At 45.0% G+C, this 13010-nt stretch overlaps 1 protein-coding gene across 1 annotated transcript; it reads left to right on the top strand.

The window, feature by feature from the left end:
* Positions 1–2206: 2206 nt before the first annotated feature.
* Positions 2207–10656, top strand: LOC125519611 (UPF0481 protein At3g47200-like). Its single transcript, XM_048684358.1, has 3 exons — positions 2207–2351; positions 2763–2822; positions 9104–10656. Exons 1-3 carry the CDS (start codon positions 2207–2209, stop codon positions 10591–10593), a joined length of 1695 nt encoding a protein of 564 aa, XP_048540315.1. The 3' UTR covers positions 10594–10656.
* Positions 10657–13010: the final 2354 nt, after the last annotated feature.

Here is a 13010-nt window from a genome sequence, read left to right as displayed (position 1 = left end):
CCCTTGGTGGTGGCGTTGGCCGAGAGGGAGCCCCCACTGCCCCTGGAGCGGCGCGACTCGACCCGCTGTTCCGTGAGAAGGAGGCGGGAAAAGACCTCATGCGCCATCATGGGGTTCGAGTTGCCCCGCTCATTCATGATCTCGACCAAGGTGTCGTACTCCTCATCGAGACCATTGACAATGAACGAGTTAAACTCGGAGTCGGTGAGGGGCTGTCCGATGGAGGCCAACGTGTCGGCAAGGCCCTTGACCTTGTTGTAGAACTCGGTGGCCGTGGAATCCAGCTTTTGACACTCACCAAGCTGGCGACGAAGCGCGGAGACACGAGCCTGTGACTGCGCCGCAAACGAGCGCTCGAGGATGGTCCATGAGCGCTCGAGGATGGTCCATGCCTCATGAGACGTCTTGGCGAAGACAACAAGTTCGGCAACAGCCGGAGTGAGCGACCCCTGGATGGAGGAGAGGTTCGCCTGGTCCTGCCCTGTCCAAACACGGTGTGCCGAATTGTAGACCGGGCCGTGCACGCTATCCACCAGCGCAGGGGGACAGGGGAGAGAACCATCGACGTAGCCCAGGAGATAATGACTCCCGAGAAGCGGGAGAACCTGGGCACGCCAGAACATGTAGTTGTCTGCCGACAACTTGATGGTGATGAGGTTCCTGAAGTGAAACGGCGGCGGCGGCAAAGAGCCCGCGGAGTAGACTGCCGGAGGCGGATACGCCGTAGAAGCAGAGGCCGCGGTTGTAGCCACCGTCGCAGCCGCGGGAACAGGCGATGAAGGAGCCGAGGCCGAGGCAGTGAAACCGGCCATCATGGCCGACGGAGGCGCCACCAGCGCGAGGGACGGGCCCCCACTGGCCAAGGCGGTCGGCGTGAAGGACGGGGCGATCGGCGGCTGGCCCCCACTGAGCGGAGCGTCGCGGAGAGAGGCGGGAGCCGCGTCGCTGAGGGAGGTGGACGAGGGAGCGCCCGCTGTAGCCCCAGCGGGATACGGCACGATCGGAAGCCCTGGCGACGAGGAGAAGAACGACCCGAAGCTCCTTGTCTCGATCGGGGCGGTGGAGGCCGCGGCGACGTCGAGGGGTCGGGACAGCAGAGCCGCGAGGGAGGCCGGCAAGAAGCTAGCCGTGGTGGAGCCGGAGGCGGCGGAGCCCGACATGGCTGTGGCGGCGGCGGCACGATCTGAAGGACAGCGGCGGCGCAACGCAGATGACAGGAACCGCGGCAGCTAGGTTAGGGTTTTAGGCGGAAGCGTATTTACCTAGTCTGATACCATGTAAGACAATAGAATTGGAGGAACCGGCTCAACCCTCTAAGGATGGCCTATCTCATATATATATATATATATATATATATATATATACATATATATATATATATATACATAAAGGGGTATAAGTTACATCATACGTATGTGTACGTATACAACTACAGAGACTATACAGTTTAACACCATAAAACGGAACCATAGAGATAGCGAATCAACATAACTTATCATGTAGTACACAAAACAACTCGTTCGTTTCATTTACCCACGGCTGCAATCCAAATCCTGGACTTTCCACCAATGCTTCCTCAAAGTCCTCAACAGTTTGAAAATGGGACCCGATTAAAGGATGTGCATGAGCGCTTAGATGCCTAATTTATTTTGAAGGAGAAGCCCCCACAGCGCTTAAATGCACTATGCTATATACTCCGTCTGGCCGGGCATGAATGCGGCTCTGACGCTCTGGATCGGCGCACACCGTTGCGGACAAGAAGTGTTGGGAAACATAGTAGAAAAAGAAAAATAATTTCACCCTACCATCACCCAGGACCAATATAAAATGTGATAAAAGGTTTTGAACATATCATTCGACTCCGTGTTGCAGTGGAAGAAGATGAGTCGATGTAGATGTAGATCGTATTTAGAGTCTCTCGAACTGTAGACGAACGATCCCGCAAAACACCCACAAAGACAGGTTGCAATCGTATGGTCTTCATGATCCGACAGTGTTGCGCCGTCTATAGCTAATCGCCGCCGGAGAATTAGAGAAAAGAGATTAGAACTGCACCGGACATTCTAATTATGAGGATTAGATGAATTAGATCTAGCTCTAATTGAAACCACTATAACTATGCCAGAGAACTAGAGGAGGCGAGGAGGGTGGCGCCGGTACGTCCTCCGTTCGGATATTGTCGGCTTCCGTCTGGCTGTCAGCAGACATGGCCACAATCTTTTCCTTCTACTCGAAGGAGAGGCTGTCCCGAAAGGTTTTAGAACGCGAGAACCATGCTGGGTGTCATACAGAAAGAAAGGGAACAAAGAAGCATGACTGCGACTATGGCTGGGCTAGAGTTTATATAGCAGGTGAATAGCAATGAGCCGCCCCGGTGTGGCTAATGATGAGCGGTAGACGGACATACGAGTGGTGCCAGAGTATGTTCCTAGGAAGCCAAAGGGAGTGCCGGGGACCTGTGCCGCAGGTGCACCTGCTGGTGTCTCCCAACCATGGTGTGTCTGCCAGTGCCGCGTCGCACGAGCAAGGCTGGTCGACGAAGACGGCGTGGAGCCGCGACTCCCACCAGTCAAGCGCTAACGCCGACCTGTGAGCTGCATTTCATGCACCAGCTCGTTGTTCTCACCCACCTGGTAAACGGGCCCATCCATCCGAGAATACTAGCCACGTAAATGATCACTTCTTCCTGAATCGTGAGTGGATGCAACGGCTGCTGCATGTGCGTATACCTGAACATCGAACTTGATGAACACGACATGCAGTGAACACGCAGGGCGGAAGGAGAGCCGAGTACACGCAGTGGCAGGCGCTCCTCGCACAAGGTAACGCAGTGTGGGCTAGCGAGGACCATCAAATAGGAGGAGGTGAGGTCGTGGGGCAGCCTAATAGATACTACAAAGCTGTCCTCAACTTAAATTCAGAGTTGAACCATATTAAACGTTGGATCAGCTTAATACTACACCTTACATTTGGTAGTACGATGTACCTTATGATTTTTAGACTTAAAAATGTTTTGTCTCCTAAATAAAATTCTTATTAAAAATCTATTTCACCATTAAATCCGTTTCGACGAGATCTTCAAAACTAGATCTCATGTTGAAATGTTTCAACGACTTTTTTGGGTCAAAATTTGCCATGGCAAATTTAAGTCATTGATCATGAATTTGAAAATAATTAACAACGGATTTGTTTTTAATTATAAACCATGTCAAAATTATTTCATGGATTATGGAAATTTTTAGTAATTCACCATGACAAGTTAAGTTTCTTAATTTTCTTTTTTATAATAAGTCAAAATCTACTTTAAACGTAGAAGAAAAGATAATTAAAACATATCATGGCAACTTCAATGTAAACACGATAACAATTTATGTGCAATACAAATGGTAACTTTTAACCTAAAAAAAGTTGTCGAAACATATCGATATGACATCTAGCTTCGAAGATCTCATCGCGACGGATTTAATGGTGAAAACGGATTTTGAAATGAATTTTTGCATTTAAGAGATAAGACATTTTGAAAACAGGAAATCTAAAAAGATTCCCACATGCATGCATGCAGTGATGTGGCAGAGACATGTGGTGGGCCTTCCTTCCTACCACACGTGTGGCAGATATCAATGTCCTAAATTTGATAGTACGATGTACCTCCAAAATTCTCTTAATGGAGCGGCAACGGACAGGCGGGGGTGTCGTTTGAACGTGGAATAGTAGCCTCCACCGGGAAGCGACACGGGCGACACTCTCTCGGCCATCACACCACTTCAATGCTGGTAGCAGTGAGAGGTCGCGCCCACTTTGGTTGGACATGAATGCGACACTAATGCTCTAGAGCGGTGATAACTTTTTCTGACGAGAAGCGCACGCGGATGAGAGATGGGTTAAGGTTAGACCACAACAGTCACAAACGGACATGGCAACAGTCCGGATGCCCTAAAGCCCTCACATCATGATTCCAGCTTGCACCGCCAATTTGGATAATGAATATTTGTGCAACCAAAAAATCAGAAGAAAGGAAAAAAATGAAGGAGGCGGTGGATCCAGGAGGGTATTCTAGAAAAAAAGGTATTTTATTAAAAAGATGGATCAGGAGGGGGATGGATAGAAGTTAAAGTTGATCTGGACTGTGGCAGTGGGACCGGAGCCCAAATCTGGGGGCACCTTGAATAGATCTGCGTGCATCGGTGCTGGAGGAGGACGACGGCAGCAACTCCATTAGGCACCTCCAACTCTACGAATACAAATTCCGGACGTCCAATGCTGATCGCATAAATTTCAAGCCGGGTTTAAATGAAGCGGACGAAATCTTTCAAACACGACGGTTTCCATATAAACTGGAGGACATTCATAACAATTAGTACATTTTTCATATCAATTCATTATATTTCAGACAATTTTTAACTAAACCCTAACATAATCTAAACGATCGGCGATGCCCAATCCTTATGTCCGGCCATGAGCCTTGAGAACTGAAGCTTCGATTTTTGTCTTCGCCTTCTTCAGTTTTGCCTCGGCGCTCTCCAGCTCTGCCTCAGCCACCGAAGCTTGAGCGGCTAATCGGCCGATGATTTTGAACCTATCAAGCTAGGCTTCGGCAGGAGGAGGAGAGAAGTGGCCTACTTGGGACCCGAGAAGTGGACTACTCTTCCTTGCTACCGGCAGCGCTAGCTGATGTGCCGGCTTTGTGGTCGTGGCGACCGAGCGCGATCGTGGATGGACCGGCTTGGTCGCCGCTCTTGCTGAACACCTTGGGCCGCCTCATGAAACTCCTTGTTGGAGGGTTCTAACTTCGCTTGATGCTGGATGTACAGCCAGTGGTCGCGTTGGATTTCGCAGGAGGACTGATAGGACTCGAACAACGCATCCTACTCCATCACCTCCATGTCCGGCAGCAAGTTGTTGATTTATACGCCGGTGCGCATCAAGGAGGCGCACCTTGTAGGCTTGAACGGCCTGCGCTTGCCGGTACTTGGCCCCCTGCTCCTCCCGCATCATGTCTATGTACTGACCATGGGCCTTAAACATGGTGATCCAGTTTGCACCGGCGAGGAGGGTGGCAACAGCTTGTCTTCCATTCGGATATCATCGCTTCCGTCTGCCTGCCAGCAGCAATGGCTGCTATCTCCTTCTTCTGTTCGGACCAGAGGTTGTCCCATAGGGCTTTGGAGCGCGAGGAGACCATGACAATGTGATGGAGAGAAGAGAAAGGGATCAGAGGAGGATGATTGTGGCTATGGTCGGGGCTGGAGTTTTTAAGCGGGCGGATGGCAATGGGTCGCCGCGTTGTGGTTACTGGTGGGCGACAGACGGACGAGTCGATGGTGCTACAGTAGATTCCTTGGCAGCCTCATAACATTAATGTAGAGGCAACAGACTGATGGTGGTGTCGTTTGAACATGGAGAATTCGCCTGCACTGGAAAGCGGCACGGGCGACACTCTCTCGTCCCTGAGGTGTCTCCTCTCCTCCTTCAGTTTATCCCAATCATCGACGTGCTTATCCCTCTTGTCCCTAAGCTGATTAGTCTCCTGAACGAGCCGAACTGTCTCCTTGCGTAGCTCTTTAATCGCCCTCTTTAGCACGTCATTTGCCCCTTGCACGCTCTTGATGACATACTCATAAGTGTTTAAGAATTCATTATGGGCCATGCCCACATCACACACCGACTGGTTGTTTCCTCCAGAATTGGCCATGACCTACAAACACAACGCGTATACGATCAAGATCATATGCGATTTTATATCACTGAATATTGACACCAATGCATGTAATGTAGATCAAATATTGCAATGTATAGAACTAATTAAAATAGATAGCATGTATAGAACTAATTAAACTAGATAGCAACGTAATGTATAGAACTATTGAATTGTGACTATATTTGCCACACCTAACTTGGAGCACTACTTTCGAGAGGAAATTTTCTTTGGACACTCAACTATTTTGCCACACTTAACTTGGAGCATTACTTTCGAGTGGAAATTTTCTTTGGTGAAAAAGTAGTACACAAAAGATTTTCCTCAAGATATTTATGGATTACAACAGCAACTCAAACACTTTGTTTCAGAATTTAGATGCTTCCAAAGATGATGACTTAAAAAATTATATCTACCTTAATTTGATTAAAAGATTGCACTTCCACTAGTTTCTACAGCTAGTGTTATCCGAAGATTGAAAAATAGATCTACCTTAATTCGAGACAACTACAACACATTGTCTTGTCACTACCTAGCAGTGATGAACCCCAGCGATGCTAATAAAAAATTACAGTGCTAGTGACCTACAACAAAAGAGGGAGAGGGATGATATGCTCACCCGGGTTGGAGCCGAGGGTCACCTACAGTCTACTCCGTCGCCATCGCCTGCTGCCATCGCCGAAACCATAGCAGATGTGAGTGGGAGGCTCAGATGCGAAACACACCTCTAATTAAAAAATATCCAAATGGACCAGATGAGAGTGGAAGGCTTAGATGTGTACCTCAGGACCGAAGAACGACGGCAATCACCGGAATCGGACAGAATCGAAGCACCGACGATGAGCGGCGACAGAGGGAGAGAAGGGGAATGGAACAGAGCAACAGGGAGAGAGAGAGGGAGTGGGTCGAGGGGGCCGTTGCCCCTGTTGGTTTTGACCCCCACGACATTCTAATACTATTTGGGCTTGCCCAATAAAAAAATCACCACCTAACAAATGTCATCTCAAAACTATATATTTCAAGTCTTAAATTAAAAAGTAAATTTAAAGTGTCTCAAAGTACATGTTTTAAAAAATGTCATTATTTCCATTCAAAATAATAGAAATTTAATAAAAGTAAACTAGAATATTATAAGTGTCAAACTACATATTTGATGTCCAAAACAACAATATACCATAAAAATAATAATATAAGAATGTTGGCATTGATAAAATAACAATACTGGCGTCGGAACCAATAGCACACCACAACTAAACATAATAGTGCTGACGTTTCATGCTATTTCACGACAACCCTATATTACGCCTGATACAAATTATTGATCCCATATACTTCTGACGCTACCCTGTTTTCCAACGCCACCACTATGCCCCTAATAATGTCGTACCAAATAAGCCAACGCCACCATTATTTGATAAAAAATAGTGCTGACGTTGGTTGTAAATGGCGCGCCAATTGGGTAGCACCTTTTCCATTAGTGCTACATCGCCGGGAGCCATTCTGCATGTCAATCCACCCATTGCACCGGACCCACTCGTACGTTGGATTCCCTGTGAGGAGCCGTTCTAACCAGCCCATCCGCATATTGTCCGGAGTGACTCACAAGGTTTAAAATTAAAATAATTGGGGTAATATCACCGAGAATAGTGGAACTTGCATCGTATGTTCAGTTTGATGCATATACAGTCATATTACGCGTATGTGGGCCTATCCATATGTATGGCCTCACCTGTTAGTGAGTGTGCCACATATTTTATACAAAACACCCGCATATTGTTTTTATCCGCCGAAGAAAAACAAGACAGTACTGCACATATACATGAAAATAAAATAAAAACAGGCCAGCACTCAAACCTACGACCGGCTGTTTAACACCAGACGGTCTAGCCAATACACAACAGAAAACGGGATGTCTATTATGGATAAGGAAGTTATTTCTACAGAAAGAAAACACATGTGGAGCTTAAATGGGCTACAGATACTGAAGCCCATTTTACACGCGCTATTTTTCAGATATATTTGCAGAATTTAAGTAATGCAGTTTATTTTGCATGGTGTAAGTAAGTAATACAGTTATGTTCAAAATAATTGTGTGCTAAAAATATCATACATACACAAGATGACTAGTAAATAAAAACATTTATATATAAACCTGTGTAGTATATATATAATATTTAATAAAATATGAGTAAGAATTTTTTAATATATTTGTAAACATAAGTATTAAAATTATCTTCAAATATTGGTGTTGAAAATACTATATATACAAATGATGATAATAAAAATATATTTATATATAAACTTGTCATTATATAAAAATATTTTATTAAAAACATTGAAAATGTTTATTAAATAATTATTTGAATGAATTCAGCAAAATATACGTTTGCATATTATATTTAAATTATACAAAATGATGAATACACATATTTACTAAATTTGAATAGTTACTTGTGAATAATTTTTACTCATGAGTTATATTCAAAATATTTAGAATTTAATAATAATCCAAGATTTAATATTATATTAGCATTTTAGATTATACAAACACTTGAACTACACAAATTGTGTATATAATTATTGAAATATTTGTATAATAATAATATTTCATTGTGACTATGAAATCAAATATGTAATACACACATTTATATAACACATATGTTTGTATAATACTCAGGTTTCTAAAATATTTACTAAAAAAAGTTATCTTTAAAAATGTTGGAAAAAAATATGTATTACACATATGTGTAACACACAGGTTTACAAATATCATGGAATAAAGTAACCAATGCAAAATGGGCTGCAGTATACGCAGCCCATTTAAGCTGGACATGCTGTACCCCCACAAGAAAACAAACATATCTGCTCATTATCAATGTTACACATCTGTACCTGAACGGCGGAGTCGCTAGACCGTCCCATGCTTAAACATTTGAAACAATGGTTGAGGGTTTGAAACATAGCGGATCCTTTTCTATTGTTTTTAATTTTCACATATATGTGGAGTACTGTGGTAGCGTTTTTCTGTAAATAAAGAATATGTGAGGAGTTTTTGTGCAAAAATGCCTCTATGCGGTTGACTTTCTCTGTGAATAAAAACATGAGGGTGTTTTTGTGTAACTACGTCGCGTACAGCCCCATAACTCACTAACAGGTGGGCCCATACACATGGATACGCCCACATACACGTACTAGGACCGTATTTGCACGCTTGAGTCAAGTGAGATGAGCATGAAACCGTATTTTCCAAGTTTAAACACAAAACTAAACATGTGAAGCAAGTTATGTGACTTCCGGTAGTATTACTATTACCTCAAAATAATTTTAATGGTAAAACTAAAACAATTTTAATGGTAAATGTATTTCGATGCAAATTTAACAATGTTTTTTGCACTGGTCCTTGATCAGATGTCAATGTATCCAAAGATTTATTGGCGAACACGTTGGCGAGCGTGACATCTGCAATTCCTACAAGATGTGACTACAGAAAGGCGTGGCCCACCATTTATAAGGTACCCAAAGAACTTAAAAGGGGTGATGAGGACGAAGGCTATGAGCCGGTCGCTGTTCGCATAGGCCCCTTTACAAAGAGCGTCAACAGCACGGCGCAGCTGGAGAAGTACAAATGGTGCTGCGTGCGGCAACTTTTGAGCTCGCACCAAAACCACCCTGACAGTGACGTCTCCGAGGAGCTGCTAAAGAGTTGCCTGGAGAACATGAAGCTTCTGGAGCCAGAAATTCGGGCGGCCTACTCTGAAGACGTTCGGGGCGACAGCGATTGCCTAGCAGTCAACATGCTACTCGATGGCTGTTTCATCCTCCAGCGCTTGCTCAAGGCCGCACGCGTCGGGGAAAAGAATGCAGCTTCAGTCGGCTCGGTGATCCGATCAATGACAAGAGGATGCTGCTCAAGCCTCTTCGAGTCGTCCCTAGGGAGTACAAGCAGCAGGCAGGAGAACATTGCTCAAGACGACGACTGGACGCAGGTTTTTGGCAGGGTCAGGGTGTGGCAATTAGTGGCAACCGACCTACTCCTACTCGAGAATCAGATCCCTTTCTTTGTGCTGATTAAGCTATTTGAGCTGCTCTCGAGTGGTGATGGTGAGCCCCAAGACACCCTCGTCAAGGGCAGCCTCCGGCTTTTCCGATCTCTATGTCCCCACATGCTGCAACGTTCAGCTGCTAATTCAGAAATTGATTACCGCGGCGTGCACGTGCACCACCTGCTGCACCTCTTCTACCTCTCCGTCATCCAAGCCCAGACACCTCCTAACAACTTCAATCAATCAGTTCCTCCAACTTCAAACAATCAGTTGGATTTGGATCTCCCGCAGTGGATGCCGTGCGCCAAGGAGTTGATGGAAGCCGGGGTAAAGTTTAGGAAGGGAAAGAAGGAGGACAGCTTCCTGGATATCAAGTTCAACAGCCACAAGGGCATCCTGAAGATACCGCCCCTGAGGTTCTATGATTTCAGCGACAAGCTGTTCCGGAACCTTATCGCCTTCGAGCAGACCTATCCAGACACCCGGGGTGACATCACCACATATGCCATCTTCATGGACTGCCTCGTCAACACGCCCGAGGACATGCTGATCCTGCACCTGCGTCACATTATTGTCAACCAGATAAACGTCGAGCAGGACGCCAGCCGCTTCTTCAACACTAACTGCGCGCAGGTTGTGCGCTCCTCGCTTTACAACAACTACCTGAAAAAACTGATGAAGGATGTGAATGATTACAGGGGCTCCAAGCTGAACAAGTGGCGCGCCACGCTTGCGCGCAAGTACTTCAGAAACCCTTGTGTGACCATGTCAGTGCTGGCTGGCGTGCTCTTGCTCGCCATGACTATGCTGCAGACCTTCTTTACAGTCTATCCCTACTTCCACCCTTCAAAGTAACCTCTTAAGCAAGCAAGCAGCAGCTACTTGTACCATGTTTTTTTTTCTGTTGAACCAAGCTACTTCTACTATGTCCATGGGGTCGGGACAACTACTTCTACTTTGAATAAAGAGATCCACAGGGCACACATATATGCGAATTTCATATCTTGTCACTTCAATTATGCATGTCATCCCGGGTGTATCTGTCTTCATTGTTTTCGGTGGTGCTACTCTCTACTCTCCGGCCAGCGAGAATAGCATTTCTGCATTATAGTTATTAATATATTGCGTAACCGCTGCATCGCTGATGTCTGTGTCTCGTACATGATTCCTATTCCGGCCTACAAGTGTCGCCCATGACAGCGTAGACAGGCTTCTTGGGGCCGGTGAGAGTACCAACAAAATAAACAAACATGTGCTTAGAAGCCTAAAGAACAATTTACCACTTAAACCATTTTTTCTTGTGCCGTACCACTCAAAGAACTCTGCAAGTTGGAAAACAGTATTTAGAAATTACTTAAAAGTACTTTAAAGCCATTCTTGAAAAAAAAAACAATTCTCTTTGTAAGCGGCTGCTTGTTCCTGAGGCGCAGCATACCCCATCAGGCCACGATTCCGCGAGGAAGCATCAGCGGCAGCATATTTTTTTTATGGCGCCGCACAGTGCTTCTTCAAAAAGGTAGAAAAAAAAGCACCATCTAATAATATTTAGAAACAGAGGAAGTGCATACTGCATGGCCACAAACCTCAAGATCAATAACACCTGGTCCGTAAAACATCAGGAATTGGTCTATTGCTGAAACACACCGACAGTTAAAATGCATCAGTACACCTGGTGAGATCCGAGGCTTCTTTGTTTTGTTTTGCCCAACGGGATGCTTTAGCGATGTCACGTGTCCGCCACTCAGGTTGACGCCCCTTGAGGAACGGTCTAGCGACTGACACGAGCTCTGAAGCTGAGCACGCGTATTGTTTTGACAGTGTTACTCCATGGGTTGGGGACGCTTTACACTAGCAGACAGCCGCGTTGGACGGACCTAATTAACTAAGTCCAGCATACAGTCCAATGCATATATCGGTAGTTCATCCATGGGTGTTGGTGCCTTGCTGGCTGCGATTAATCCGGTTAGTCATCAGACCCGGCGGGTGCTATCACTACGATCTGTTTGTCTTTATATCTTCCCTCTCTTCCGCACTTACCAAAAAAGGCCTCCTCCCTACTTTATAAATAAAGCAAACCATCAATGTCCTCGGCTGAGCAACACAACTCTCATACAGAATACCCCTCATTGGTGACTACCTCAACGATGACGTGCGCCGGCCGGATAGCAGGCGCCAGGGCCGTCTCCAGGAATTTGGGGGCCCGGGACAAAATACAAAAAGTGGGGTTCTAAAATTTTAAAATTCGTATAACTAAAGAAGTACCCAAGGAATATCTTATATTGCAGTGGCCAAATAATACCTCCTAGCTATCCAAGGAAAACCTCATGCCCAAGCATATATATAAATTTGGTCAACTGCATAATATATGTAGAACTGAATCTCGATGACTAACAATTGAACCAAATAGATTAAACAAGAAAAAGAAATACAAATAATAATAAGAGGTATGAAAAAAAACCAAATCAATAGTAGTTTGCTTCATCCATTCCCCTGTAGAAACTCACGCCCCATTTCGGGTTTTATGCGACACTAATAAACACTTGTATGTTTATTTGTTATTCGTCAATACCATTTCAATTATTACATAAAAAGGAGGGACATTCTCTTGCTAGTATTCTACACATGCGGATAATATAGAATCAAAAAAATGCATTGATCATTACATGGAATTCTATTAAGATATTATATGAAAGTCGAATTTATTCCACTCTCATTTGAGAGTGCGAATACATTGAGGTATTTTGTGTTTGGGAAAGTCCGAAGAAAAAAGATTTGAAATCTGCCTTTTCCTTCTTTCCCTTAAAAAACTCCTGGCGTTGCAGGTCGCCAATGAAAATATGTCTTCATCTTATTTTTCTGTAGCATGAAGTAAAATTGATATAAAAATTCATCGATTCGGGTTTCATCCATACATGCACAATTTTTTTGTTCTAAATTACTCCGTAGTTAATAGTTCAAAGACATCAGTTTATAAATCAACACATACAGCGTGTCATCAGTTCAAACTTCCAATGCATCTTCTACTATTGTTGTTTGCCTCTCTCGGTCAAAGAAATCAGTAAATTACTCATTGATTAGCGGTTGAGGCGACGAGCAGCACCTGTGTTTCTCGGCTTTGGAGGGGCAGCAAGTCTTCGATGTAGCGGAGAAAAGGCCAGCGCCCGGCGACCAGGTGGAGGACGGGAATCACTGCCGCTAGTGCAAGCACGAATCAGCTAATAGGTGGAGCGTCCGCCTACGGCGATCTGCAGTAGACCAACACTGGTTGATTC

The sequence above is a fragment of the Triticum urartu genome, chromosome 7, assembly GCF_003073215.2.
Source record: "Triticum urartu cultivar G1812 chromosome 7, Tu2.1, whole genome shotgun sequence".
Classification (NCBI taxonomy): Eukaryota; Viridiplantae; Streptophyta; class Magnoliopsida; order Poales; family Poaceae; genus Triticum; species Triticum urartu.
Note: the sequence above shows the minus strand (reverse complement) of the source record. Positions and strands in the feature narration are given on the sequence as shown.

What these genes read in the sequence shown, in the direction of transcription:
- LOC125519611 (XM_048684358.1), top strand. Translation starts at nt 2,207, where the DNA reads ATGGCCACAATCTTTTCCTTCTACTCGAAGGAGAGGCTGTCCCGAAAG. An exon ending in GGCTAGAGTTTATATAGCAG is followed by an intron (nt 2,352 to 2,762) that starts GTGAATAGCAAT and finishes CACGACATGCAG; the next exon opens with TGAACACGCAGGGCGGAAGG. An exon ending in GCAGGCGCTCCTCGCACAAG is followed by an intron (nt 2,823 to 9,103) that starts GTAACGCAGTGT and finishes GTCCTTGATCAG; the next exon opens with ATGTCAATGTATCCAAAGAT.